General features: G+C 36.4%; 2 protein-coding genes across 4 annotated transcripts; both read right to left on the bottom strand.

Moving 5' to 3' along the window:
• Positions 1-316: 316 nt before the first annotated feature.
• LOC139143579 (streptococcal hemagglutinin-like) lies at positions 317-12,344 on the bottom strand. Of its 3 annotated transcripts, none has more exons than XM_070714022.1 (3): positions 12,189-12,344; positions 6,971-8,864; positions 317-4,738 (listed from the first exon to the last, which is right to left on the bottom strand). In XM_070714022.1, the coding sequence occupies exons 2-3, from the start codon at positions 8,811-8,813 to the stop codon at positions 3,492-3,494; spliced, it is 3,090 nt and encodes a 1,029-aa protein (XP_070570123.1). In that variant the 5' UTR covers positions 8,814-8,864; positions 12,189-12,344; the 3' UTR covers positions 317-3,491. The 3 variants fall into 3 exon arrangements, with proteins under 3 accessions (XP_070570123.1, XP_070570124.1, XP_070570125.1); XM_070714023.1 differs by having other exon boundaries at positions 12,093-12,344; XM_070714024.1 differs by lacking the exon at positions 12,189-12,344 and adding an exon at positions 11,785-12,063.
• A 4,456-nt stretch (positions 12,345-16,800) lies between these two features.
• On the bottom strand, positions 16,801-27,339 carry LOC139143584 (serine-rich adhesin for platelets-like). Its single transcript, XM_070714034.1, has 3 exons — positions 27,200-27,339; positions 22,337-23,585; positions 16,801-21,693 (listed from the first exon to the last, which is right to left on the bottom strand). Exons 2-3 carry the CDS (start codon positions 23,526-23,528, stop codon positions 20,474-20,476), a joined length of 2,412 nt encoding a protein of 803 aa, XP_070570135.1. The 5' UTR covers positions 23,529-23,585; positions 27,200-27,339; the 3' UTR covers positions 16,801-20,473.
• Between the last annotated feature and the right edge of the window lie 475 nt (positions 27,340-27,814).

Genomic DNA, 27,814 nt, shown 5'->3' on the forward strand with positions numbered 1-27,814 from the left:
TGAAGATCACAATAAGAGGAAGAAGGAAATGTTACTTGTTTTCTGGATAAAAAATCAAAAAATAGGTGACTAAAAGTCAGATGTTACCCAATGAAGGACCACAGTTGTTGGAACTTTACTGAAAGGTCAAACACAAGCCATAAAATCAAGAATTGTGATAAAATTTACATTGGAGAGGATTAACAGCTACAACAAGTTGTTTTCTCTGTCACCCTCTCATATGTAAATTTGTTGGCATTTTGACTTGCTTCAACCATGAATGATAAAGGAGAATACTCAAAAACAACCTCACACAAACGTAACCAAGAAACAAATATTCATATATTTCCATATTTCACAGTTTATTTACAACAGAGTGTCCATTCATCACATTCAAACATATAATAGAAACAATTGTTATGTGTACAGAGAATGGAAATTACAGAGAATGGAAATTAAATCGGAGAAATAGCACATACAGATTAAAAATTGAATTTGCAAAACAGGGAGGTTGATATCCATCAGCTACTTTTATTGGAAACTGTTAATTGTGTATTCTATATTTAAAGCCCAAATATTAATTTTGAAACAAACCCCTTATGATACTGATATAAACAGACTGAATCAAATCACAAGACAGCATTCCATACAAAGGAATTCACTTTGAAATACTAGTAAGAGACTTGCAAATGAAGAAGTTGTTAGTATTTAATGAGTCTGTACTCATTCCTGTGTTATGAGATAAATGGAATATTTCCATAACAAAAGTTTAGTTGAAAACTACACAATGGTCTGACTGAAACTTAAATTTGATCTCTGGTTTTATTAAGGTAGTATGTGCCTCGAAAGTGAAAAACTTAATTTTGCTCAAACTTTCCTAAATGAAATTTCAACATTCTCTTACCAAATCAACAAGAAATTGAGGGTCACCATGCAAAGTTTGGAACTAGCGAAACAAATTACCCAACATTTGCTATATTTGAAATTCAAAATGATCGCCATCCCTGTGTTAACTCTATGGGGGAAAATTAAATTTTGAATTTTCCCAGAAATACGACACTAAAAGTTTTTCTTTCTCCTAGAGCTTTAAAATGAGCTCCCACAAGTAGTAGATCAGAAGAGACTTGAGTCCAAATATCTGTCTGAGGCCATTCTACCTTAAAGGTATACTGTCACCTGTTCCAATTTTGCCACAGTTACCAAGAAAAGAAAATAATCTAACCAATCACAGATTTTAAGCGGGTGGCCGCTTTTTAAAAACAGCGCCCTCACATGGGCATTATGAATACCAAGGAACGCCCCTTTGACCATATATGGGCATATTGAGATTACAGGAGACTGTATACCTTTAAGTAATTAAACAATTCTCTCCTTCCCCAATAAACACATTTAATTTTCCTTTTTTTTCTTCAGAATTAAAATGAATTCTTTTTTGGGACATACACTGCTCTACACTGTCAAAAGTATCTTTTATTGGTAAATTTTTTGATCAAAGATTGTTGACAGTTGGATATGAATGCCCAGAATGATTTACTAAATTGTATACTCGAATACTGGCACAGCACACTTAGAAGGAACCTGAAGAGTTCTAAAATCATAGTATAATACAAAATTCAATATCTTCATGATAATTTCTGAAGGTTTTTGTTCTGCTTCACTATACCATGTTTGTGTTCTAATTCTTTTAAAATCTTTTTCTCGGAAAAACATGTTAGCTTTAGCTTTGAAACACTGAATATCAACCAAGCTATGCTAAAGTGTGCCAGGCGTAAGATTGACTGGCCAGGAAATTGACCTACTAGATTACAATTTCAATGGAAAACAAAAAGCTATGACACCTCCATAAAAATCGTCTTACAGATCAGAACAAACTTGGTCCCTGGGGTCAAGTCCCTGGCCGATAAAGGTGTATGTAGAGGGTAAAATGATCGATTTTGCTGTGATTGTACACACATGAGTCATTGACAAATTGGTAATAAGTGTTAAGCAGCAACTACCAGAAATGAACAATGTATATTCTGAAATCAAAGGGCCTACCTAGGTTAGTGGTAATTTTGTATCTTAAATGGCATAATTGACCTTGTGACCTTTCTGGAAGTGTAAATTAATGTATTTACATAGCAAGATGACCTCAGAAATGCAGCCTTAGACAAAAATATGTCAATATCAAAAAAAGACCTAATATTGCAAATTTTCTGTCTGCCCCACATTAAGAGAATACCACAATGCTATATCATGTGTACATGTTTAACAGTTATCAATGAAATCTATATTCAACCTTTCAAACAGTTCAAAAAAAATCCACTGAAATGACATCAAAAGTCTAACTTGACTTTCAAGTTAATTATTTTGTTGACAGGAAAGAAGTTGCAAAGGACTAGTACAGTGCCTTCAATTTGGTTATGACATTCTCTTCATGGAAACAGACCTCATCATAAAACTGGTCAAGGTAAGATACTATAATAGGCAACTACTGGCTTGAATTTTTACACTTTAAAAAGTAACAATGTTACATGAATTGCTAACTTTCAAAAACTTGCGTATTCCTTCTTTTAAATTTCAAACTCCAATATTTTGTAGATTTCATAGGTGAAGGTAGAGAAAGATGTTGAGTTGTGACAAAAAGAGGTTTGACACCGACAAACATGATATCCCTCACAAATTTCATGATAAACATACAGATTGGTAACTATCACAAAACCAGTAAGTGGAATTAATTATTCTTGATTGCGTCAATTCATGTACCTTTAGGAAGAACACATCTATTTCAGGAAAGATACTTTTCTTTTTGTTTCATAATTTTGCAAACATATATTCTGGCATATTTCAATGTTTTTAGTCTTCATTTTTATGACAAAGATCTCTCTTTTCAATTGTTCAACCTCAAAAACTAGAACTGATCATTTAAAGGGACAAAGTCTGCCATTTTTCATGAATTTTGTTTGATACAAGATACTACTTATATTGTTTGACATGTTGAAAGATAGTGAATGAATGGGTGCCCATGCATATATTTGACCCCGGTTTTAGAATCGATACAAGAAACAATCGCGAAAATGAATTAATGGTCATGACCATTAATTCATTTTTGCAATGGTTTCATTTAATTTGTCTAAAACTGGGGTAAAATATATGCATGGGCACCCATTCATTCACTATCTTTCAACATGTCAAACAATATAAGTAGTATCTCGTATCAAACAAAATTCATGAAAAATGGCCGACTTTGTCCCTTTAAGTGATGTTTCAAAAAAAACTACAGTACATGTACTGTAAAAGTCAAAACGACATGAAACAGGTTTGGCAAACCAACAATTTGGACACTAAATCTTTGAGTAATCAGTGTGCCACTCAACTTTGGTGTACTTGGATCTGACTGGTAAAACCTCTGAAGGTTGGAGCCCTTGGAACTGAATAAATGTTGTCAGGGGGTGTCACATTATATCAATAATTATTTTTAGCATTATCAGGGGGTGCCACACTTAGTGTCTCATCACATGCTTGAAGCAACTTCATCGTCTCAATACCCCTAATTCTTCAAGGAAGTCCATGTGGGACTTATCAAGTTCTGCACAATTTTTTAGATCCTCTTTCAGCTGCTTAGCCTTGTGGAAGTACACCTTTCTGCGTTCAGGGTTCATCCTGGAAAGCATAGCATCTTTCCATCTATTGCTGTCCTCCTCCAATGATCCATCATTGACATTCGTCTGGACACTGCAATTGCCGGCATAATCTTTCAGGTGGAACAAACGCTCCAGAAATGTGAAGATGCCGGAGCAGCTCGGCACCAGGACCGGAATGCCTGTCTGCATGGCAAGATATGCTGTGAAATGGAATGAATCATTTCTCTCTGGCGCTATGAAAAGCATACTTTGGAGAAGATACTGTCCAAGATCTTTCAACGAACTTCGATGAGAAACAGTGACCTGAAGACTTGTACACTCTGATTTGTCTTGCAGAAACTTCTTAAATGCACTGACCACATCTTTCTTGACTCCGATTACCTTCCAATTTGTGGTTTGACCGAAAGATTCTCTGTTGGCCTTTGCTAGCTTACCCATGGCTCTAGCACCCAGAGTGTACCTCTCAAAGTCATCTTCTGTTTTCACATCACAAACACTGAGAACCTGCCAACACACTTTACCATCTCTACACACAACTGACATGTTCATGAACTTATCCAATACAGGTGGTAAGTAGAGAAGATGCCGTGGCCTTTCCTCCTCTAGAGCCTCATACTTATTCTCAAAGTGCTCGTGGATCAGGTGGCCAAGCGAAACTACCACATGATCTCCTTTGATGCTCTCTATGGCACTATCCTCTCCTTCAGTATCCCCGTAATCTTCTGGAATTGCTAAATTGAAATGAATCATTTTAGCCGTGCGGAAAGTGGAATTTTTAAAGTCCACAGCGGCGTCAAGAAAGCCAGACTCCTTGCCAACCGACAAATATCCTACCACAGTCTTAACATCATTGGTAAAATTGGTGAAATGAGGGTACAAACTTTGATGTTGGTGGAACCAGTCGACTGCTGGTATCTGATTCTTCAATTTGGAAAGTCTTTCCTCGTTGGGATAGAGTTTGCGGACTCTTGACTCACGATCAATCTCTTCAGTTTTCCCATCACTGTGTCTCTGCAGCACCGGAGCAAAAACATTCACACCTAGCTTGGCGACAAGAGAAGCTATGAAAAGATTGAAGAGGCTGCATCTTCCAAGGTCACTTCCCAAGGATTCTGCTACAAACATTGCTGGATTGTCTGAAGAAAAAACAAAACAGATAAAAGTTACACAAAGTCAATAGCTGAAAAAGTAATTTGTGCTATACAGTAAGTTTGAATAACATTGAATCACATACATCTTAGTACTGGCTGTGGATATGAAAACATTTAAACAAACTGGCATTAAAATTGAATTGTCAAAATCGAAACTGACATGCAGGTTTATTGTCATTGTTTATTGTCCTCAATTCAACTTTAAATGAGATCTGTACAGTATTATCAGGTAATGGATGTAAGTATGTGATTATGAAAATTAATCGCAGCAAAATTGGCCACCTGGCAGCCATGTTGGATGGTGTGGGGGCAGAAACCAATATGGTACACTGTTCTTGTACCAAGTTTGAATGATATCACTTCTCATATGTCCGTGAAATGGGGGACCTTTACATGAAAAATCAAAACAAGATGGCCACTTGGCAGCCACAATAGATTAAATTGGGAAAGAAATTGATATGCAGGTACATCATCAGGTTGTGTCCTCGTATCAACTTTGAAAGAACTTTGTCACAACGTCTCATTACTGCTCTACACATGGAAAAAATTGAGACAAAATGGCGGCCCATGGCCACATTGGATTGTATCATAAAACAAATCGACATGCATGTATGCATGACAACATAGGGTCATGTCCGCGTGCAAACTTTGAAAGAAATTGGTCCGGGAGCTCTGAGAAATGCTTGTTGATTGACAGACAGACGGACGGACAGGCATAACAGTGTTCTCCCCAGGCCATTTTAGCGTAGCGGTCCCGCTACGCTTTCGCCTGTCCCCGCTACGCTTTGATTCTCCCCGCTACGCTTTAAAATATTCCCGCTATCCTTTAGTTCACACGCTAGCGCTCTGCGTAGCTACCAGCTGTTGCATACATTGTCTACACATTAGCGCTCACTGCAACTTTCAACCTGGTTAAAGAGTGGAAGGTGTGAAGTATGGTATGCGTCCGATAAGTTGTCCGTAAGTGTTGAGAGGAACGTTAAAACAATAGAAGAATTGGCTGGGTTGTTCACAAGTTTTCATTCTACATCGACTATTACGACCAACAAATACCATTAGTCGGTATACATCGAGGACAAGTATTCACAGAGTTAGCCGGTGTAGCACTAGTGGGGCCTTTGATCACATTCCCATGCTTTGATCAAGGAAATGGACCGCGAAAGAAACAAAAGAAGCAGTTGACTAGTGAGGTTGATTATGATTTTACAACGATGATCTTATTTTTTGTCCGAGTAAGATCACGATCGCGATCGAGTTCACATTGCATAAATTCCAATATGGCAGCGGCCATGTCGGTCGACGTGTTGACATTGATCCTGGCGTCGCGTGTGGTTCCACTCTGCACCACTCTGACACGTTCTCTGAAAGATTTTACACCTGATTTTCGAGTGATTCTAGTCGTACTTAGTTCATGTCTTGTGATCATCTTGGTGGTATTTTTGAAATCAAGAATCGAACGACGATGTTCAGTGGCAGTGGTAGTTACGCGGGGGCGGCTGGTTGAAATTGATCCCCGTGATGAAACATTATTCTCGGTGTTTGTCGTTCAAAAATGATATAAAACTCAATTACATTTGAATTTTTGTAAAGCTTAAACTTGTGAATTTTCCTCTTTGTTGGGAACTTTCGACAATTTTATTAGCAATAAATGTATTAATGAAACTCCAATCAGACGAACCATTTCTTGCTTGCAATCTGATCTTACTGTTACTGTTTGAATCTTCTATCTTAATTGCAACTGTACTATACTGTGATGATTTATTTAAGTGTAATAAAGAGTTTCCATGATGTTCAAATTGCCTACTTGTGTGTTACCATTGCATTTTGTTGTGAGTGTACACGAATGCGTGGGTGCATGTGCAAGCTTATATCCATATGCAAATATAAATTAATGATATGCAAATGATTATGCAAATTAGCCGCTACGCTTTTGCTTGATCCTGGGGAGAACACTGGGCATAAGTTCCCCCAGGCTTCGTCAATGGTACAAGTGAAGATCAAACTATCTTTAACAAATTCCATTTGATTTTATAAATCAGCAATTCATTTGATTATAGTTGATAGTCTGAATATTGATGTTTACCTTTGAATTACAGTATGAAGAATTCTTAAAAAGTTGTTAGTTAACCTCGTACAGCTTTCACTGATAATCAGTATTCTGCATATGGTGTTTACCTTATCAAGAAAAATTAAAATTTTTAGATTAACTTTACATACCTTTGATATTGTCTGCAGGTGCTGCTGCTGCTGGTGCACCCACTTCTTTAGTTTTCAATGGCTGCTGCACATTTGCCGATGCCCGCTGTGTCATGTTGTCATCAGTCGGTGAAGACGTCACAGGACTCAATGGTGTTGGGGCGAGTTGCGCACTTTCCATCATGGGATCTTCCACTGGCTGAACAGCATCTCTGAAAGAGGACTCCTCTGTCTGAGTTCCCATGGTGACAAGGACTCGTTCCCATGTTTGGGTTTCCTGGGAAACAAATTTCTTTGTATCCGTCTGCACTTCTATTGATGCTGTCTGTACTCGGTTAGTCAATGGGTCACTGCCCTGTGGCCGTCCACTGGACAAATTTTCATTTTTAGAGGAGCTTGCTATTATTGATACATCCCTTTCAGCTGATGGTGGTGCAACTATATGATCCATCTTGTGCACATCTACTGATGATAATCCAATCTCCCTTTGGCCTAGAGCTGTTGACTGGGTCAAACTGTCTTTGTTTGTTTCTGGCAATCCTTTTGCCATTGACTCTGCTTTTTCAGATTCTGACGATGTATGTGAGATACTGGGTGTTGCCGATATTCCCATTGCCAGTGATGCAGCTTTGTTAGATTCTGACGATGCAACTGCGATACTGGGTGTTGCAGCTATTCCCATTGCCAGCGATGCAGCTTTTTCAGATTCTGACGACGCAACCGAGATACTGGGTGTTGCCGATATTCCCATTGCAAGCGATGCAGCTTTTTCAGATTCTGACGATATATGTGAGATACTGGGTGTTGCAGGTATTCCCATTGCCAGTGATGAAGATTTCTCTGGCTCAGATTGTGACATGGTCACATCATTACCTTCATCTGTATTTGGACATGGATGAGTTTTCTGTGGGGTACCTCCTGATCCTTTTGCCATGGACTCCGCTTTTTCAGATTGTAATTGTGTGAGTGACATACTAGGTGTTGCAGATATTCCCATTGCCAGCGATGAAGCTTTTTCAGATTCTGACCTTGTATGTGAGATACTGGGTGTTGCAGGTATTCCCATTGCCAGTGATGAAGATTTCTCTGGCTCAGATTGTGACATGGTCACATCATTACCTTCATCTGTATTTGGACATGGATGAGTTTTCTGTGGGGTACCTCCTGAAAGTGAAGCACGGTCACCCTTAGTTTCTGAAAATCCCTTTGCGAGTGAATCTTCTTTCTCTGTGACAAATGAAGCTCCATCATCAGCCTTTGTTACCCTTTGAGCTGATGGCCCATACTGTGCTTGGCTGGATGGCACTGATATCACATTCAGCTGGTTTACATTTATGACTGTCTGTGATGCTGGAACTCCTTTCGCCATGGATTGAGAATTCGGCTGGTCTGCATCGCTCACTGTCTGTGACGCTGGTGGTCCTTTTGCAACAGAAACAGAATGCAGTTGGTTTGCATTGCTGTCTCTCAGTGACGTTGGTAGTCCTTTTGCCAAGGACATGGAATCAGGACGCTCAGGGTCAGATACCGCACCTTCAGCTGCAGTTGCTGCACAAGCTTTGTCAGAATCAGATGTGTGCTCAGTTCCACCACTTTCAGATACAGCTTTGGCCATAGACCCTGGCTCCCAACTGCTGTGCGCTGTCATTCTGCCAGAATAGGATTCCTGTGAAGAATCCTGCGACTCATCACCGAAATTACCTCGATGACGTTCAAAATCATGAGCATCATCTCCTGTTGATAAATTCTCTACCGCCTTAACCAATGCAGATTCCTCTGTATCCTCTGGATGGGTAAGAAGGTGTCCTTGGTAAGTTTTACCCGGCAGAGATGCCTGAGTGCTGTAATGTTGTTCAGACCCCATGCCTCTATTGCAGATCAGCACCTCTTCAAAAGTTCACCATACCATTAATTCCTGAAAATAAGACGCATAAGATGGACATTTAAGTCATCTATCTGTCAATGCAGTAGGTGCCTCTGTTTGTGTATATGGTGTCACCACTGAAACTGATTGCTGTTAGTGTTGTGTATATGGTCTCATCACTGAAACTGATGGCTGTTAGTGTTGTGTATATGGTCTAACCACTGAAACTGATGGCTTTTAGTGTTGTGTACTGGTATATGGTCTAACCACTGAAACTGATGGCTGTTAGTGTTGTGTACCGGTATAGGTTCTAACCACCGAAACTGATGGCTGTTAGTGTTGTGTACCGTATATGGTCTCACCACTGAAACTGATGGCTGTTAGTGTTGTGTATATGGTCTAACCACCGAAACTGATGGCTGTTAGTGTTGTGTATATGGTCTAACCACCGAAACTGATGGCTTTTAGTGTTGTGTATATGGTCTCACCACTGAAACTGATGGCTTTTAGTGTTGTGTATATGGTGTCACCACTGAAACTGATGGCTTTTAGTGTTGTGTATATGGTCTCACCACTGAAACTGATGGCTTTTAGTGTTGTGTATATGGTCTCACCACTGAAACTGATGGCTTTTAGTGTTGTGTATATGGTCTCACCACTGAAACTGATGGCTTTTAGTGTTGTGTATATGGTCTCACCACTGAAACTGATGGCTTTTAGTGTTGTGTATATGGTCTCACCACTGAAACTGATGGCTTTTAGTGTTGTGTATATGGTCTCACCACTGAAACTGATGGCTTTTAGTGTTGTGTATATGGTCTCACCACTGAAACTGATGGCTTTTAGTGTTGTGTATATGGTCTCACCACTGAAACTGATGGCTTTTAGTGTTGTGTATATGGTCTCACCACTGAAACTGATGGCTTTTAGTGTTGTGTATATGGTCTAACCACTGAAACTAATGGCTTTTAGTGTTGTGTATGTGGTCTCACCACTGAAACTGATGGCTTTAAGTGTTGTGTATATGGTCTAACCACTGAAACTGATGGCTTTTAGTGTTGTGTATATGGTCTAACCACTGAAACTGATTGCTGCTTGTAGGATAATAGAGCAGTTTCCAGCAGACAGTTTGCTGAGTCTGATGTTGTTTAAGTCTGTCTAATATTGCTGTGTAATATTGTTATTAATGTTTAAGACTAAAGGAGTAAATTAGGGAACAATTTACCATACCTAATTGTGTAATTAACAAATATACAGTTGTTCCCCAGTGTCAAAATCTTTTCCAGAAAAATAGTACTAATAAATAATCTACTCTTTCAGTTATGGCATGAACAAGAGGCAACTTTTCATGCAGATACTTGTGACAAGTCTTTTTTTCTGTTTTATATGAATGAGCATTTTGAAGTAAGCATTGATTTGAAAAAAGAGCTTATTAGATTCTTGATGGTACTAACAGCCAGTTAGTAAGTTGTTTAGCAACCTAGCAGTGTAGAAATGTAGGATGTCCATAAAATAAGCCATAACTCTATTATCATCACATAATCATGATAAAATTCTTTCCAGAGATCTGTAAAGTTACCACTGCAAACTCTGTGTGGAAATTTGTAATATATACCCATACATTTTTGGATTCTGTACAACATGAATTTCCTCTACAATTGTGTATTACACATATACACTTTACACACTGTCAAAAAAAGTGAGGGATGACACACAAAAATATACTGAGCCTGCCAATGGCATTTGTACCCATGGGATGCTTGAAAGAGTTCCAATGTGTCATTAAGTTAATACTACCATCAATTTTTCAGGAGAAGTTTATTTCAGGCTTTTCATGGTGTTTTGAATATATCAAGGCACATGTTAACGAGAATTATACATCATAACATTACAAATCACGGCAGCCATACAAATATTCAGCAGTGATAATCAATAAAATATACTGCAGAAGTAATCCAGGTTACAAACAAAACTTATTACAAATATAAATATCAATGATGACTGTAACAAACACCAAACATATCAACATAAGCCACTATGAATTCATCTTGTCTACTGTATTCCTTATTATTTGATATGATGAATGATGTCAGTTGATTCAGATAAAGCTGGATATGTGTTCAACTGAACATGAAACGTGATCCATTCATTAACATATGTCAGTTTTAACCCTTTTCCTGCCAAGTTCATATTTCACCATCAGGTCAAGTTGGTTTAAACTAGTAAAGCAAAACATGTCCCATATGGTGCATTTTAACAAAGACTTGAAGATGTGAAGGTCCCTAAAGACAGTGATACTGTAAACATGATTTTTATAGACTAAAACTGCTATAACATACCATGTCAAGTGGATTAAAAAACATATGGTTTTGGCTCAATACTGCTTTTTACAGACTTGGCAGATGGGGAAGTGATTCTGTCTGGCAGGTCAAGGGTTAAACTCAGTGATCTTCTGAAGTTGTGGAATAAATTTATCACTGCTTTCCTGTGTGAGGTGGAATATTCCATACACATAAGAGGGGTAGGTTTGTTATCAGCTTCATCTCTGAGTAAATTGATTAGCTGTGCAAACCTTCCAAAGAAGAACAAATGTATAAAATTGCACTAAAAATCAATATCAATAACCATGATAATGTAGCCTAAGGGATTGAGGACTGCCCCTAAATCCATTAAAATCTACACTGAGGAGTGACATTGTAAGAATCAATTGGCAGTGGAAAGTGCAAGGCTTTTGGCACTCTGGCAAAGGTTGCTGACAGGGGGAGGATACCTTTAAACAGTGCTTGTACAATACACCATGATATTTCAGTGACAGATCCAAAATGACGTCATCTGCGTCATCACTTATGTCCCGGAACTCGAACAACTTTTAGTTTCACTTTGGCCCTACATTAAAAACCACAATATGGTTGCCAATCTGCGCTGTGGAATATGTGTAATTAAGCAGAATACGCGTAACATGTGTGGTTACCAGCGAATCTCCGGCATCGTGGACAGTCCGGGACTGGAATTTCACTTTTTATTTCCGGTTTGTGGTCTCACGTTGGTCTACACAGACGCTATCCATTCTGGGTCCTCAGCGACAGGTCCAACTCGTACCTCGTCATGGGTCACTAGTGCCGGAAATACAGCCAGTGTGTTCGCAAGAATTTACTCAGTCATGTATCTTATATCTCTGAGATATCATGTAGATACCGCTACCTAAAGCTACATCGCGATAAACTGTAAAATAATCCTTCTATGACGAATGTAAATGTTTAAGAAGCTATCGTATCGTACCTCAAATACCAGCTGTACAATTCCAACACTGCCCTCCTTGTCATTCAACCACGGTCCTTCAACAGGTACCGTGCCATTGCATCGGAGAAAACTTACCTGAACTGAATACGTAACGAAGGGAAGAAACGCACAGATCCTAAATAATAATTTGGAACGTTATAGGCAAGGTCGATTCAAGCAAAAGCTGGAAAAAATTGACAGTTGTTTAGAGCCTCGTCTGAACTTTGTGCGTGAAGAGGTCACACCTCACAAGTTTCCCTATCCTAACGCTGAGGGCGGAGCAAATTTACACTGTCTTGGTTCCCGGTCCACGGTCGGAAAATGGCAAGTTTCTCTTCCATGCCTGCGAATCTGATGGGTCGGTCCTTTACGCTATCGTGTTAAATACGTTTTTTTTCTTCTGCATGAGGGGAGGATGCAGTAAAAAAGACCGTGAAACGAAAGCATGAAAACCGACCCATCTCTCCGTCGGATTTTGGTATGGGTCTGAGACTTTTTTCTGATCGAAATGACTTTCAAGTTGGCAATAATATATTTCTCAATCTGTATGGACGAAATTTTTGCGAAGCATTAGACATCGAACGAGTCATGTGACTATAATCCAATATTTTCCTGCCCAAAATAACATGGATAATAATGAGATATTTCAACTTGAAAGACAATTTTTTTTCAAACCAAATTTTCAGTGGATATAAAATAGCATGTTGAACTGTAAAGGTATTTTTGCCTTACCACACTGTTGTTGTGCAATAAACATTATTATTATTATTATTATTATTATTAAAGCTTGTGTAAAAACCACTGATTAATTCAAAATTACCATCTTGAAACAGTTTTTTTTCTCAACAACGAAAAAAATCAAGCAATATTTTACATTTCACGGACATTTTCAGATATTTTTGGATATGTCAAAGTATATTAATTAGGTTATGGTGTCTCTTATGTTGAGTGACAATTACTCTTTCAGAATATCCAGAAAAACAGACAAAAAAGTTGAGTTTACAAGTTGAAATTTTATCTTTTTTAAATGTATGAATTTTGGTGGGAAAATGTCAAATTTCAGCCACGTGACCATGTCTACAATTTTTTTATATTCTACCTGATAGAACTTAACAAAGCGAAGTAGCTGACCAAATTTCAGTCAAATCTGACTGTATTGCTTGAAATAATTCTGTCAGGTACGTTTTCTACCGTGACCCATGCCTTAACATTATCTTGCGCTGCAAGAGTATGAGTGGATAGGTTGGTGGGGGGGGGGGGGGTATGTTACCCTTTTTTTGAAAAGCTCAATAGTGTGTGTGTGTGGGGGGGGGGAGGCTGTTGAGGAGTTGTTTAGTGTTACGTTATTATAAGTAAGTTCAAAGTTCATACTGAATCAGCCCGCTATTGAATCAAATGCATCATTACCAACCATGAAACTGATGGAATTGTATCATTCCATTTAAGATTTCAGTACACTTTTGACCATAATTTTAAATATGTGTTTAAGATTTAGCAAATAACATTGTATACAAATCAGTTCTTCCATTTGTCAGTTAAACTACAGGCCTGACATTTTTCAAAATTCTCCAATATAGATTTTAACGTTAAGAGACTTCATAAGTAAAACATAGGGCCAAAGTCCCTGAAGCTACTATAGACATGGATATAAAATTAAGTTTTTCCTGACTGTATGAAATTATCTCACTAAGGTCATCCTGGGGACCTGTAAACCAAATATTAAAGCTGTCTGACCAGCGGTTTTGAAAAAACAAGTGACCCAACAGTTGACAGAGCTCTGCTGTGTTACGTAGAGAATAACTTTTTGTGACACATGTATTGATGCAGAAGGTGGATATCTTTGATAGCTCATTTCAGGATGGCCTGACCAAAAATGGCAAATTTAGCTGCAAAAATACAAAATTGAAGATTTCATCATAATTTCAATATATTATATTAAGATAAAGCCTAGGAACCTGTACACCAAATATCAAACTATCAGATGAGTAACTTTTGAGAAACAAATATTTTGACCAAAATGGCAAAAATTGACCAAAAAATACAAAGTCCCTGAAGCTACTATAGACATGGATACAAAATTAAGTATTTCCTGACTGTATGAAATTATCTCACTAAGGTCATCCTAGGGACCTGTAAACCAAATATTAAAGCTGTCTGACTAGCGGTTTTGAAAAACAAGCAACCCAACAGTTGACAGAGCTCTGCTGTGTTATACAGAGAATAACTTTTTGTGAGAAGGTGGATATCTTTGATAGCTCATTAAGGATGGCCTGACCAAAAATGGCAAAATTAGCTGCAAAAACACAAAATTGATGATTTCATCATCATTTCAATATATTACATTAAGATAAAGCCTAGAAATCTGTATACCAAATATCAAAGCTATCAGATGAGTAACTTTTGAGAAACAAATATTTTGACCAAAAATGGCAAAAATTGACCCAAAATTACAAAAACTGAAGATTTCATCAAATTTCAATATATCACACTAAGACAACCCATAGGAACTTGTATACCAAATATCAAAGGCATCAGACAAGTAGTTTTTGAGAAACACATTTTTGACCGAAAATGGCACAAATTGCACCAAAATTACAAAATTGCAGATTTCATCATATATTCAATATATCATATTAAGTTCATCAGTAGGAACCTGCATACCAAATATCAAAGCTGTCAGACGAGCGGTTTTGATGAAATAAAATTTTGACCAAAAATGACAAAAAATTCCTTAAAATACAGATTTGCATATTTCATCACAATTTGAACAAATCTAAGTTGGGTTATCCCTAGGGACCTATATACCAAATAACAAAGCTGTCTGACCATCGGTTATGAAAAAGATTTTTTAACCATAAACGCCTTTTTTGACGCTAATTTGCATATTTAAAAAAAACAGTCTCTCATAATCATATTTTTCATCTACACAACAAATATCAAATCAGAAGTACTGCGGTTCTCAAGATATTTGAGTGGACGGACGCCTCAGAAATGGACATACATACATACATACATACATACATACATACATACATACATACATACAGACTGACGACGGATGCCGGACGGATACCCATCCCAATAGCTTCTATAGACTATAGTCGATAGTAGCTAAAAAACTTTGCTTCATTTTTACACAACCCCATTCTGTACATCACGACTCATTCTTTAGATAAATACATTCTTTAATTTAGGCATCAATTGTTTAATCTCCTTCGGAGACAAGCCCATCCCGGTCCCTTGAACAGTTAATACCTATAAGAGAAAAAAAAATTATTGAACCAGTTATTCTTTGTGTCCAATTACATTACATTCATTATATCCCCTTACCAACAGGAACATCTTAGCAGCGTGTAAAACATTGTCGTTTGAGGATATTAAAAAAGAGAGGTTAAAAAGTTTTGATTTCAGTAATTTCCTGTTTTAGTTTATTGTACCTGAATACTATAAAGTATTTCTTGAATGGAAAAGATTATTCTGGACAAGAAATTTTGAATTATAAGGGAAAACAGACACAGCTAAATATCGCCTTTGTTGTGGCAGCAGTCATGTTGAAGAGCGCCACCACTGCCTGGAATGTGGCATTTCCTACTCCAGTGAACAAAAAAGTCATGCTAGAGGGCGATGTGAAGCTGTCACTCAACTTGAACTCACCATTTCCTTGAAATATGATCTTACCATTTTAGCTCTTACTTTCCCCCTGACATTCAAAATTCCTCTTTTCCAGGAAACTCTATTCAATTTTATACAGAATTCTCTCAATAAATTGACTGTTTGTTCCTGGAATCATGGCAAAAAGGTCTGAGGACTGCAGAGCACGCCATCCATCCTTCTATCTGATACACAGCATTACATTTGTTTCCACTGGATTTGAACAATGCACAATGCTTATGTTTTTCTTGTTTGTCATTGTTTTCCCATCTTGCAAATTTAAAAAAAAACTACTCAGGAACCAATCGGGATTTGCACCACGTCAAGCATAATACTACATGTAAACTTCATATTTACTTATAAGGGAAAATTCAACTATTATGGCCTGCAAATTCTTCTAATGCCTGTGTTAAAGTCAGTGCACCTCCTATACACTCAAAAAAACAATAATAATATCCGTTTAAAGATACCGTATACCAATTTACAACACACGACCCCATCCCTTCCATTCTACCACATGTTCACCATTACTTGAGCAAATTTCCCTTGGTTATTTTTGTGCACTAGAACAACAGTGTTTATCTGGGTGAACATCTTTGGAAATCAAGTCACACCCTCCTATGATGTGTGAAAAAAATACATGACCCATTTGCATTTTGTCAATTAATGATAACACCCCATCAATCCAATTTTGACTTGGCCGGGCTTGGCCCGAATACGCAAATTATCTGTATTTTCTTCCATAAAGACACTATCACATGATTCTGTGATATGCGTCTTGTTGAAAGTATATTCAACATGGAAAGCATGATTACATTTCAAAAGAGTCCTCTTAAATATCACACGTACAAGATTTATATGATTGTGAGATACACAAATGTTTTTAAATTTATTCTTGCCTTCTGTGAAACGTTACGCAAATACAATTACAATACCCACTACATTACTGCAAATCAAATACCCACTACATTACTGCAAATCAAAGCAAAAGAAAACTGCTTCATCCATAACTTTCTAAGTTCTTTTGCTAACTTGTAAACTATGTACTTTTTTTCCATAATTAACTGTCACATAAACCCTTCAAAATATCAGAAAATATCAATTGCTTGTTTTGTGTTAGCTGTGGAAACGCAGCTATCTGTTGGCGGGGTAGTGTGCGTAGCTATGCGGGTCAAAGGTCAACCCCGCCACCGATATCCTTCCGAGCTACCTCTTCCACTATCTGTGTCACTTATGTACATTTTGTGATTAGTCTCCAAAGTTACAGAAAGTTACAGAAAACTATGATGGTAAAGTAAACAATAACTTACAACTGAAATGGCACCTATTCTGCTTCTTTAAATGCCCCCTACTTTTAAGCCTCTGAGTACCAAAACAAAAGTGATAAAACCATAGGCAGTAGAAGGAAACAAAACATACCTACAGTACTATTATTTTGTCAACTTCTTGTCAATCGCAGGTAATAACTCTAGACATAGATATCTGAAATGACAATTTCTCATATGTCAACTACTTGTCAATCGCAGGTAATACATGTAACTTTAGACATAGATATCTGAAATGACAATTTCTCATATCAGCAAAAACGGATAACTTTTCAATAAAACAAAAGACAGTTGTTATAGATGACCCTAGACTGGGTATTTCAGGTTTTCTTCAAAGGATGCATTCCTAAATATATAAACAAACAATTTTTTGATGTTATTTACAGAGTAACTTTCCTTGTAACTCTACAGCATATGTACCATGTATAGTACTTAATAACTGTTATCAGTATTCTAACTGATATAGATATATACCGAAGTGATACATAAATTTGACTCCAAGTAGTTACAATTACAAATTTTTCAATTATTTCAAAACATTAAAGACCTAAAACAATCAAATTCTTCCTGTGAATTGGTTAATTCTTCATGCAGAATTTCTCAAACTTTTCTTAAATAGCCTCACCTGCACTTCTGATTTTTTATAGGGTTATAAAGGTGCATTGCCTGTAGGTTCATGGTCACAATTACCTATCATAGAGCATCAATGAGTTGACTTTGCCCAAAAGACTATTTTCCAATCATAAAGAGCGACTAGACACATATATTCACTGAATTCAATTACATACAGACCATGTGAAATGAGTCAAGTTTTCTGATGGCAGTGGAGATCTGTACAGTGTAATTGCCACTGACATCTTTACTGTAGTCAGAGGAATATACAGACAATTCTCTTCCTATATCGTGAGACTGTCTCTCCTGTTAAACTAGCTTGCAAAGTTTTTTTTTTGCAAAGTTGGGAAAGTATTCTCTGGTGAGTCTCCAATGAAAAAAAATGACAAGTCTCTTTAATGAACAAGATTGAAACACAGTTACAGTGGGGGTAGAGTAATTGTGATAGAAGTAAATATACTGGCCGTAAAATTTCAAAATTACAATAAAACTGAATAAACTTTTAACAGTGGAATCTAAACTTAGTGATATGGACTAGATGTACATGCTGAAATTGTTTTCAAATACAAATATAGATTAATACTGTAAGGGTGATTAAAATTTATTTGGAACAGAAAGATCAGTTTACATTCAGAAAATGCCCACATCTGTATTTCAGTCTCCATATTGCTTCATGTGCTTGTTACAGTTATTAAAATGCCCTAATTACTGTTAGGTGAGTAAATAACCATGAAGTTTAATTTCAGTATTGATGTGCATTTTGAGAGTGCTTTTGGTGGATTTGACTTTGACTAGGTCATGTGACATTTTCAGGTTGAAGAAAGGATTATCAGGAAATGACATGTGGAATACATAAGAAACATTAAGATTTTAAAGTCCCTTTTTGAGTGGAGTTTTTACATTTTTTATGAAACTTCATCATTGTTCTGTCAGCTTGTCCTGCCGTCAGAATTTGCCAGGCTTGAAATTCCTGGCAATGTGCACCGTCTCAGAAGTCGGTAGCTTATTGGTTGGTTGAACATCATAGAAACAAATGAATCATTTCAAAACGGCAAATCAGTTCAACAACAGCCTAAGTGGAGCAGCATGTTGCCAACACAGATTTTTTCAAAGCAATATTTCTCATCAAAGATGACTAGGAAACCCCTCATACTATATATTTTCAAAAAGCAGAGATACTAAAGTTTAGTATGCTAGTATGCTAGAAGTAGTTTACTCAACGGATGAAGTGGGTGTGTATTTGGGGTAAAAAAACTTGATTTTGCTATTAATGATAAAAATTAATTTAAGTCAAAAACTTAACACTTTTTTCAGCAGTGTTATATTTCATTTGAAAGTAGAGTATATGTAGAAAAAAGCGACTATTTTATTTTGCATTATCTGTCCTCATTCTAAAATGGCCTGGGTTGAAAGACTGACACTCCAAAAAAGTTATTAAAATCATGATTAGCAAAATTAAAATGCCTCTAGTTGTTTTGTTTTATAGTATTTGAAGACATATTAAATATAAACATTTCAGAAAAATTGACCCAGCCAGAGTGGAGTTAAATTCTTTGGAAATCTTTAAATTGGAAAAAAAAGATGAAGGAAATTGGGTTATTTGCATAAATTAATATTTGGACAACTTAAAAGGTGAACCCAACCAATACTTCAATCTTGGGTTAACAAATTCATTAAATTTAAATGAATATTTGCACAAAAGTGATTTTTGAGTGAAATATGCTGTGTTGGGTGCAGAGCCCCCAAAGTTGCTGTGAATGATTACAACCAACCAATGAGCTACAATCTTCCAAGCCAATGCACATTGTCCAACAAGTTTATTTTCACAAACTCTTTTACTAAGTTTTTGTACATCTTGATAAATGAAGCATCAAAATATGTACATTAATACTCAGTCCTTGTTCCAGTATGTTATTTGTGCTTTTACCTCTTGAAAATGTATCACTAGTCCACAATTTGCAAACATGAAAATTACACTTGTTAGTTGTTTTGAACTTAAATTTATACTATTTTGGTTGCTATTAAGTTGAATAATTCAAATGTTGAAAATACATTTCACATGGTAATACTAATAATACATCTTTACTTCAGGAAGTACAATTGTAAATGACAGGTCTTTGAAATGTTACACAGCAAATTACAACATCACTGCTATTGAACAGAAAATCTCTACTGCAAAAATTGACATCTTTAAATACAACATATTTTTTTGTGTCATTGTATAAATAAGATGGTGTGCACTCAATGAATAACTCCAAGTAATGTCTGGTACAGAATATAACATATTGTAGCATTAAAGAATATAATTATGAAAAAGAAATGTGCATCAATCTATGATATAATTGCACATTTCAGTTCAGCAGAAGTCAATATAATATTTTCACATATTGTATTTCTACATGCTTAAACCCTAATACAGAGTTAACAGAGTTTTGATAAAGATAATAAAGAATAAATAAAATAAATAGACCAAACAACTCTCTCAAAGCCCCTCGGGTAAGTTGCTTCATATTAAAATATAGATTAAATATCCACTGACAGGTACCAGCTTTTTACATCATTATTACAAAATAACCAGCCATCATCAATTCACTTTATTATTTCATGGAAAGTGTTTCAGATTGATGACTAGAAGTTCATTGTTTAGTTTTTGGTACCGAAACTCATTTAAATTCACTGAAGAAATTATTTCTTGACTCCTGGCTGATTGACTGACTGTTGGTGTTAATATCAAACACCGCTCTGGTTATTATTTCACAATTGCATTGCTACCTTTTATGTTAGAATGGTTTTTCAGACCAACTCTCTCAGAAATCTCTCATGAGATGTTTTCAGTTCCTCACAATTCATCAGATCATTTTTCAACTCAATTGCCTTTTTGAAGGAAATATTTCTCCTATTTGCATTTAACCTGGATATCATGGCATCTTTCCATCTGTCTCCGTCCTTGTCCAATGAAAAGTCATGAAGGCCTGTCTCAACACCGCAGAAACCAGAGTAGTCTTTGTAACGAAACAGGCTATCCAGAAATGTTACAAGGCCTGAACAGTTTGGCACTAATACTGGTATTCCTGCCTGCATGGCCAAATATGCTGTGAAATTGAATGAATCAACTTTCTCTGGTGCAATAAACAAAACACTTTGAAGGAGGCTCCTTCGAAAATCTTTCAGTGAATTTGAAGAGTACACATTTATTCTAAGCTGTCTGGAATCTGCCTTGTCTTGTAAGAATTTCTCAAATTTTGAAAGCATGTTTTTTTCAACACCGATTATGCTCCACACAGGTAGACGTTCATATGCATGATAATAAGCATTGACCAATTTACCCATAGCAATGGCACCAAGACTATACTTGTCAAAGTCAGCTTCGCTACTGACGTTACAAACACTCAGGACCTGTTGTTTGCCTTCTGTGGGGACAACTTTAGTATTGATAAACATGTCTGTAAGAGGTGGAAGGTAAAGATAATGCTTTGGTTCAGCTTCAAACAGTGCCTTGTACTTATTTTCAAAATGATAATATGTGTGATGCCCGACTGAAAATACGACATCGGCTTCTGTAGCTCTATCTAATGCATTTGCCTCACCCTCCGTATCCCCAAAATCTTCAGGAATCGCTAAATTGAAGAAAATCAATTTTGCTCTTGGATAGAGGGACTGTTTGAAATCTTTTGCTGCATCTATTAAACCCTTATCTTCCCCAATTGACAAATATCCTATGACACTCTTGACGTTTGGTAATTGACTGAGATGGGGAAATATACTTCTGTGTTGGAAGAACCAGTCGACGCGAGGTTGGCGTTGTGTCAGTTTGGAAAGTTTTCCCTCATCTGGATGGATCTGAATGACACCGGATTCACTGTCTTTGACCATTGGTTTCTTGCTTCTCTGCAATACTGGTGTACATACAGTCATTCCAAGCATGGCTACAAGTGATGCGAGGAAACGGTTGAATAAGGTGCTTCGTCCAAAATCATTTGCCCAGGTTCTGGATACAAACAAAGCTGAATTACCTTAAATAAAAAGAAATTAACCCTTTGAGTGCTGTAGTTTTTCCCCATCAAAATTTTAGCGCAACATTGTACCAATTTATATATTTCCGTTATTTTTTGATAATTTTGGACCAAATAGACATCAGAGTTCATTGGATGTAGTTTTTGTTAAAATTTTGGCAAAAATTAACAACTACAGATTTTATAAAGGCGACAAAAATTGACTTGGGCGCGCTAATTGTTACATAGCATTTATCAGGATTAGAAAAAGTGGAATCAGCTAGATACTATTGTGACTGCAACTTCATGGTTGCAAGTACTACACACATCTCAACAAGTTGTTGGATGACACAACAAGTACATCTGTGCTTTTTGTACAAATATCAAATCCAAGTTAAAACAAGTCCTGAAGCTCAGAATCTACTTTTGAGAAAACCTTGTAAAACATTTCACTCATGGTGGTAAACAGACGACCAAAAATACCAAAATATTTTGCCTGTTGAGAAACATATTTAGTAATAATGTAAATGTAATATTTTTTGCAGAAAAATATATTGCATACAGGTACTTGAACTGATGTAATTCAATGTCTAGCAGTTATGATACAGAAATGTAACTATCTGATCCTCTATAAAAATTAAGTACAGAGAAAAATTAATTTTACCTGCAGTATTCAAATCAACTGGTGATGATGCATCAGAGTCTTCATATCTTTCCACTTCCATGGAGTTTGACCTTTGCACTAGTGCAACATTTTGCTCATGAACAGGTTGTACGTGCATCTGCTGTGATGTCATTGGCACAAGCTGACCTTGTTGCATCATGGGATTGTTGTCGCCATTCTCTCCAATAGATACTTCCTCTGTTTGTGTCACGGTAGAAACAAGCCTTGGTGATTCTGTCTGGGTTTCTGTTGATACCATAGTTGGTCTATGCATATAATGTTGACACTGTGGATCTACTGGTATGATACTGTGCACAGCGAATGATGAGTTGTCACCATCTGTCATCATTTGACTGTCTCCTTGAGCAGTAGTCTTTGATATTGTTGATACTGGCATTCTGCTAGTCACCACGGGTACACTCTGCTGTCGCTGTGATGAAACACTAAAACTTCTGTTGTCTGTTATAGGTTTTGCCAGTGACGATGTGTCACCTTTTGTCCTTGTTTGGTTTTTTCCTGCTGTAAATCTCTGTGAAACACTTGTCTGTGTCCTTCCAGATACCGCTGGTGTACTCTGTTGATACTGTGGCAATACTAAACTGGGCTCAGGTGGTATGGATTTTGCTTGTGACCATGTGTCACCTTCAGTAATTCCCTTTGATAGGGAATCAGAGTCTCCCTCACAAAGTTGCTGCCTCAGTTTCATTTGTTGAATTTCCTCTATTGTCATTTTCTTGATTCCCTCAGCAGTTTCAGTGACTTCTGGGCTCATCTCTTCATCCTCTGGTGTTGTAATGATATTTCCATTGTCTGTTTTCTCTGTTTTGATGACAACTAGAGAAGGCTGAGATTCTGACTCGGTCCCAGGTTCATTTCTTCTCTCATCACCACTTGTTCCATCATTGTCAGGATTGGGAAGTCCTTCAGTTGTGTTGGATTTGCGGCTTCTTTTCCTGTATTGTTCAAAAGAAGAGTACCAGTCATCCTTCCTTTTCTGTGTGAAGTCACCAAAGTTGAATCCCTGTGAACTGCTTGACCTCTGTGTCTCTTCTTCTTCAGTTCCTTTGTTTTTGCTTTTCACTGTCTCCTTCCGACTGGACATATGTTTCTTTGGTCTTCTTTGTTGTTGCTTCATTGTTGAGAAATTGACATTATTTAAGTTTGGATGGTGACCAGCTACTTTGGCAGCCATGTTTATCAGATTTTCTGACAGCTATGGTCTTGCCAGAAATCTTCAAGTGGTAACACTCTGTGAATGATGATCAAATATTGAAAAGTTTATTATATAAACTATATATTGGTTGGAGTTTATTACATAACTTTGCCACCAAAACGTGCATTCTTTATTGATGGCATTATTTGACTATTTGCTCCTGTTGAACATATGGACGATTTCTAAATTAAGGTAGAAACTGCCTTGAAACCTGGAAACCACCTGGAACCAGGCAAAGCAAGCAGAAACCACTAATTTTAAGAAATGACACACAAGTAAGGAATACAGAAACCAACCAGGAAGATGGATCATGGCAAAAATCCTTTATATGGTATCAATGAGGGCCCATGCACTTATCGCATTCAAATAGAAGACGCTTCTCAGAAGGGATTGGTCAGTTTCTTCAGCAGGGGGTGGGGGTGTTTCACTCTGCTTCTGACTTTGGTGATGGGGGTGACACCATGTTTTTGAAATGCTCAAAGGAGGGGGATTTCCCAGTGTGTTTTTCATCACAACATGAGCTCATACTTCTAAAAATATCGCACAAGCAGTACATATGGAAAGCATGACAAATTCCTGATTGTTTTTTCTATGAGAATTCAGTATAAGAAAGCAATTTCACAATACATTTGTGACATGTTTTAGAAACAGAAAAATGACAAAATATTTTTGGTTCTCATTATGCAACTTTTTTTCTTGTGTCGCAGTTTTCAGAAAGAGGGGTTTTTCATGAGTAAATGATAGTTTTTTGTCATTATTAACAGTGCTTCTATGATTTAAACATTCAAAGAAAAGGTCCTTTCAGACACTGCGCACATAAGATTTGGCTACAACTTAGGAGAAAAGCTCTCTATGGCTTCTCAGGCGATGTAATTTGATGGCTGACAAGTCTAAACATCCATCAAAGTTTTAGATTTGTTGTTGTTCTCTCTTTGACATTAATGATTGAGATCCATTTATGTACAACAGTTCTGGACATCTGGTTAGGCATAGAAAGGGTGGAAAACATTCACAGCTCATTCAATGTACTGTATTCAAAGTTTAAATTGAAAGTTTGAAATTCCTATCTTACAACTGACATGTCAACAATTTCTTAAAACATAGAATGACTGAATGTTAAAATAGATTATATATATATATATATATATATATATATATATATATATATATATATATATATATATAATACAAAAATATAATATATTATATATAATACAAAAATAAAATATATATATATATATATATATATATATATATATATATATTATATATATGTATAAAATACATGCTGGTACATGATGGTAAAAATTGACGTTGAAAACAGGACTTAGGTATTACTCAGAGTTTCATGCTTCATGTAGCTATCATATGCTGTATGACATTTTGATCGCTACAGAGGACACATGTAGCGTGAAACTTAGAGTAATGCCCAAGTCCTGTTTTCAACTTATCAGTTTTACCCTAAACTGCTCTGTCATACAGGTATGGAGCACTGTTTCACACTGTAAAGATTTATATATATATATATATATATATATATATATATATATATATATATATATATATATATATATATATATATATATATATATATATATATATATTTTGAGGTATGGAGCACAGGTATGGAACACGGTTTCACACTGTAAATATATATATATATATATATATATATATATATATATATATATATATATATATATATATATATATATATATATATATATATATATATATATATATATATATATATATATATTGAAGTCATATTTTACACCTTTTGTTTAACCTTTAATTGGATGGGGTCATCCTGTAGGATTTGGTGGGTCATCCTGTTTTTGAAATTTGGAAAAGCATGGGTTGGCCACTTTTTGACATCCACAAAAAATAATCCACCCCATCAGGCTGAGGAAACTGACCAGTCCCTTACTGACTAGGAATAGTAAATATTCAGTGCTTGCTCTGAATACAGGCACAATGTGAAAATTCATCAGCAGTATATATGGTATCATTTGGCTGTATTTATAAGATATTACAAAAAGTCGGGAGAGAGATGAGAAAAATAACACAAATAATACAAAAGTTTTTTTTCAATGTTAGATATCATGAATCCTCAAAAAGAAACATCAATTTGGAATACCGGTAAGTGTCAAGGAGATCAATACTATGGATATTTCTATTGTTGTATGAATGTGAAAAATATATTTAATGGTAACATGAAATCTGTCAAAGTCAACAAAAGGTTTCAAGACAGTTCCAAAAGTTCATGCCGTAGAAAAGTATGCTGTGAGTTTATGAAAAGTGAACAAGATGTCATATTTACCTTAGGCACAGTGGGAAATTTTCTCAATGTATGTTTTAACACACTGACATACATATGCTAGAATATTATTTAAAAAGTGAATGAAAACAGTGGTTCCCTGAAATTTTAAACGAACGAAAAACATGTACCGGTAAACATTGCCAAACGATTTCCATAAATACTGGTCTGGTATAATGGTAAGTTTTGGGGAACTGCCCTGATGACATATACCAGGGCTCGAAATTAGCGGTAGTCCCGCGTCCACAGACTACCAACTTTTCTCTGGGGCTACCAAAGTCCATGAAATGGTAGCCCACACGGACTACCAAAGCCTATAGAGACATGAAATACTTGGCGTGCGAGGTCCGTCACTTTCGGACGAGCTAAATGCAGTCAACATGCAGTTTCATTTGTTTGAAGGAAATATCCTTTCATCTGTGACACGATTGGAACTAATTTTGGACTTGTTGAGTTGCTTTTCCGTGTGCAGTCTTTGCATGACAGTTCACACCATGCTGTTGATCGACAGCATACAAGACGTACGTACTTGTGTCAAGTTTTAGAGTTTTGATGCTGAAATTTCACAAAACTGTAACTTCTATATCAAGAGATTATGTAATCAGTTTGATTTGAAATAGTAATACAAAACGCTGTCTTTTATCCATGGTTGTCGATCAGTATCAATGTATTACGGTCTGTATAGAGAGACTCGGGTGTAACAAGGCATGCCAGTTCATAAAGATCATGAGAATATTTTTTTTCTTTACTCAAGTTACAATTTCTTTGGATATATAAGCCGATTTTGAAAGTGATAGAAAGTATTACAATGTACATAAATTAGCATAAATTAAGCGTTCGTGACACATAACATGGGGTTTCTCGAGTTGAAGCCCCTAGTTTTACTGCTATTTTGTGTTGCTGAACCGGGGCTTATACTCGGATGAGTACACTATCCCTAAACTAAAATATTTATGGACTACCAGCCATTGTCACTGGGCTACCAACTTCAGAAAATGGTAGCCCAAGCGGACTACCAGGGAAAAAAGTTAATTTCGAGCCCTGCATATACAGATCATTTTTACACATACTGTTTCCTGGTTTAGGTTCCTCATTCCTTGAATTTCTCACTTCTCTTCGGAAAGTTCACTGATACCTAAATCATAAATCACAGTCCCTCTATGTGGATAGAGGGACTGTGCCTGAACAAATGAATCCAAGCTACTGCGTGAGAAAGAAGTGTGAATACACAAGCCACTTCCTTTTAAATTAATTTCAAACTAAAAAGTTTATGTTCTAAATAAACATGAATAGGTCAACAAAAAAGTGTACAGTATATTACATGACTTACCCGCAGCACCTTTTCAGGTACTAGTAATCTCAAATCAATATCAGTCTGAGCACAAAGAGGCTACAATCCAACGATGAACGTTCGCAGGAAAGAAAAACACCCATTGGCTAGTAGTACGACTATGCAGGTTTATTAAAGTCTGAACTGACACTCTGCTGCATGGCATTTATAGCAAAATCACCCTTTCTAGAAATTCTCAAATCAAAACTACCTCATCATTAACATAATACTACAGTTCTGGAAAATTCACAACTAACATGACAATAACAATGGAATATTCCTATTTGTATTACTGACTTTCTGGAAATTTCTATGACATATGATATATGTAGGACATTTTATGGGCACACAGTCCAGGTAGCCGACAATGAGATGCAAATGATATGCGGTCAAGGTCTCCTCAACTAACTGGTTCTTCACTTTCTACTATTTTTATAGTATTTTTTACAAAGGCACAGACTTATTCTACCTGCAACTTAAAACTGATAGTGATTTTGTAGCTCATTCTTTACTATTTTTCATAGTTTTTGGTAGCCGGTAACAGACACTTCGTGTTCGTGTCGGCTACATGGACGATCTGCCCATTTATGGCATCACCGCTACTGGTAAAACACA

The sequence above is a fragment of the Ptychodera flava genome, chromosome 11, assembly GCF_041260155.1.
Source record: "Ptychodera flava strain L36383 chromosome 11, AS_Pfla_20210202, whole genome shotgun sequence".
Taxonomy (NCBI): Eukaryota; Metazoa; Hemichordata; class Enteropneusta; family Ptychoderidae; genus Ptychodera; species Ptychodera flava.